The 3861-nt window shown below is 40.1% G+C and overlaps 1 gene segment (V, D, J or C); it reads left to right on the top strand.

Annotated features, from left to right (window-relative positions):
* The first annotated feature begins 2177 nt into the window (after positions 1-2177).
* LOC114636300 lies at positions 2178-3008 on the top strand. The segment is given in 2 exon segments: positions 2178-2334; positions 2539-3008. Coding segments are annotated over 2 exon segments (612 nt in total).
* The last annotated feature ends 853 nt before the right edge of the window (positions 3009-3861 follow it).

Below are 3861 nucleotides of genomic sequence, written 5' to 3' on the forward strand. Positions count from 1 at the left end.
TGGAAAACAGATTTGTGAGAAAAGCAGTGACTAAGACTGTCAGGCTTTTTTATTTATTATACATAAAAGAACATGGAAAATTTACCTGCTCAGTTCCTATTCTCTTCCCTTACATTCTGTGAGAAGCCTATGTTTAACTGCAGGAGTCTTTGGATTTGTGAGACCCCTGTCTCCACATGTCCAATCGGAATGAGCAGCAATAAATGACATGAGAGCACAGTCTGAACTCACTGCAGCTGTCACAAAGTGAAGTATAAAGTTTAGTGAGGATTAAGATCAGATGATAACGTGTTAGACACTGATGGCAGTTGTTGCTCATCTGGTATATTCTTCAGTTTGAGATTGGGAAATATTTTGTTAATTAATTAATTAATTAATTAATTCAAGTTACATTCCAATCACAGACCTTTTTCCTCCCTGAGTCCACCTTACACAACTTCTTCCCCCGTATCCTCCTCCCTTTTTTCTCTGAGAAAGGGGAGGTCCCCACAACTTCCTGTGTACCAACCCACTATGGCACATCAAGTCACTGCAGAACAAGGCACAACCTCTCCCACTGAGGCTAGACAAGGCAGCCTAGTTAGGAGAACACGGTCCACAGTCAGGCAACAGAGTCATGGAAAAGTCTTGCTCCAGTTGTTGGGGGATTCAAATGAATACCAAGTTTCATATCTGCTACATATGTGCAGGGGGTGGGCCGGAAGGGTCTAGGTACAGTCCCTGAATTCTGATTGGTTGGCTGTTCAGTCTCTAAGAGTCCACCAAGGGCTCAGGTTATTTGATTCTGTTGATCTTCTTAGGAAGTCCCCATCCTCTCTGGGTTCCTCAATCCTTCTCCTAACCCTTTCACAAGGATCTTTGAATTTTTTCTGATGTTTGGTCTCCACATCTGTTTTGACCAGCTACTGGGTGTAACCTCTCAGAGGACAGTTATGCTAGGCTCCCCTGCACCTCCTATTCTCCTCCCCATATTCAGCCTGCTGGGTCCTCCAACACGCCCAGCAGCTGTGAGTTCTGACATTTCCCTGCTGTGTTCCATCTTCAGGTATACACAGCCAACTGCAATCCTGGAGGTCTGCAGCTATCAAGGACCACCAGGTGAGAGTACTAACTCAATTGCCTGCATGTTAGCCCCTCCAAGACAACCCAGCACGGAGTTCCTCCTATCCTGTCTCCGCTTCATGTCCCAAGGCACAGCTCTGCCTGCTTCTCTGGAGTCCTGACGCTATCCAGGACATGCCTTCTCCTCCAGCAAGCCCAGGAGCTGTGAGGGTTGCCCCATCCTCTGTGTTCAATTTTTTGATCCACACCTTGACCAGCAATCCTGGATGTCTGCAGCCTTCAGGGACTACCAGCTTTGCTTCTATCCCTGGAGACCTGCTGCAACCCAGATCATCCAGAGACCTGAAGCCATCAGTGACTAAAAGCTCTACCTGTATCCCTGGAAACTTGCTACCACTTAGGATAAAGAGCTCTACCTGCAATCTCAGTGGCCTGCTGCCATCAGAAGATTACCAGTTTTACCTGTATCACTGGAGTCCTGCCCTCAGGGACTACCAGGCCTGCCAATACCAGAGATTGGGAGCTTTCTTAAGCCACAAATCATCTCTCTGTTATGTTGGTATGCCAGGAGTTTATAAATGAGATATAAACATGCTTATAAGAAATCATTTAATGTTTTATACTTGAAGAGTTTCTGTGTAAAATGATATATTTAATGAAAAATAGAAGAAAATGCATATTGATTAAATGTATATTTAATTTCAATAATATTCTGATTTAATTTTAGTACATTAACATCAGACAAATTAATCGCTTTGGATATCAACAACATGAATTGTCTTGTATCACATTAATGACATATATTCATTACTATCTTTTTTGAAACATTTTTTTACTATGTCTTTCTTATATTCTTGTGATTTTTTCTCAGCATATCTTATCATGTTTTCTAGAATGATCAATCTGAGATAGCTCTCCTAAAGTTTCAAAAAAGTCAACTGATTTAAATATGTCTTTTATTTTCACTCAAACCTACTAGATCCCGTAATGGATTTCTGTTGGTGATGAGTAGCCAATTACCTTTAGTGTTTTTTATGCTTTCTCTTAGAGCATTTTTGTCTGTCGATTGACCCCAGGCACTCACTCACACACTGTCCAGGTATTTGTTCTTCATTTTCTGTCTGCTTTGCATGGTTTCCTCCAGCCCAGCCCAGCTGCTCAGAATTTATAAAGCAGGCCTTTTCATTGTGACTGAACTGCATCAGATAGGCAGGGGGAACAAGATGGAATCACAGACCCAGGTCCTCATGTTCCTGCTGCTCTGGGTATCTGGTAAGAAATTTAAAGTATTAAAATGTTTTCAAAGTTTTATCTTTGTAATAAGAAATTGGCAATATGTGTCAGTGTTTAATGTTTCTTAATAATAATGTTCTTACATTATGACATTATAAGTACATGATAAATGATAAAGTACACCTGTTATTATAATCTATGTTTGTGTATGTATGCATTTTCACTGCCTATACATTATTTCAGGTACCTGTGGGGACATTGTGATGACTCAGTCTCCATCTTCCCTGGCTGTATCAGCAAGAGAGAAGGTCACTATGAGCTGCAAGTCCAGTCAGAGTCTTTTATGGAGTGAAGACCAGAAGAACTACATGGCCTGGTACCAGCAGAAACCAGGGCAGTCTCCTAAACTGCTAATCTACTATGCATCCACTAGAGCATCTGGGGTCCCTGATCGCTTCATAGGCAGTGGATCTGGGACAGATTTCACTCTGACCATCAGCAGTGTGCAGGCTGAAGATCTGGCATATTATTACTGTCAACAGAGTTATAATACTCCACCCACAGTGCTTCAGCCTCCTACACAAACCTCCTTGAAAGTTTTAAACAGATGTGTACACCACACAGCCCTGGGCATGCACACTTCTCCCTTCTGCCTTAGACCTTTCATGCCTGAAAAACTGACAAAAATGTTTACAGAGCCCAGTAAAAACTAATGTGTTCAAAGCCTCTTATGTCTTATTGTATAAAAATTCTATACAGCAAAATGAAGAAAAACACACAGTATTATTTTTCTATTCCTTCTGTAACAACTTACCACTAACAATGCTGATGGAACATGAGGGATTTACCTTTTTATACTTCTATAAATTTGGTATCTAATGTAAGACCCTATGGGCTGAATTGGTAATATTGGTAAATTGTTTGTTTAGGAGTGTATAGAAAAAATTGTTTCTTGTTTTTTATAGTTTCTAGAGGGTTTTCTTACTTCCTTAATATCTGTTTTTCTGATTTTTCCTTTTATGAATCTTATTTGTACTCTTTTTATTTTAAATTATCTTTATATACATGTGTGCATCTTTGTGTGTGTGTGTATGTGTGTGTGTGTGTATGTGTTTGTGTGAACACCTGCAGATGAATATGTTCAGTGCCATTTTGTGGAGGTCAGAGGACAACTAGGAGTTGATTTTGTTTTTGCCAAGTGGCTTCTGGGGTCTCAGGTCTGACACTAGACTTGGTGGCAAGTGCCTTTGTCCTTTGTACAATGTTGCTGCTTCTTCAAATTCTTTATTAATATGTACTCATTTTTATGCAAGTTTTATAATAGAATGTCTTTCAAGTAAGTCATATATTTTGTATATATTCACTAACTTTCTCCATTTTCATTTCTCTTTTGTCTTGTCATAGTGGGGCTATTTTTGACCTACCAGCAACCTAACTATTGATACAGGGGATTTTTAATGTTTTAAAACTTAGACCTTTGCTGGGCAGTCTCCAAGCTACCCTAATTTGACTAGCGCTTGTCATGAGGTATAATGGGAAAAGCTAATAATTAGCAGGTGATCATCC

Source organism: Grammomys surdaster, unplaced genomic scaffold, assembly GCF_004785775.1.
Source record: "Grammomys surdaster isolate TR1022 unplaced genomic scaffold, NIH_TR_1.0 123465, whole genome shotgun sequence".
NCBI classification, from domain to species: domain Eukaryota; kingdom Metazoa; phylum Chordata; class Mammalia; order Rodentia; family Muridae; genus Grammomys; species Grammomys surdaster.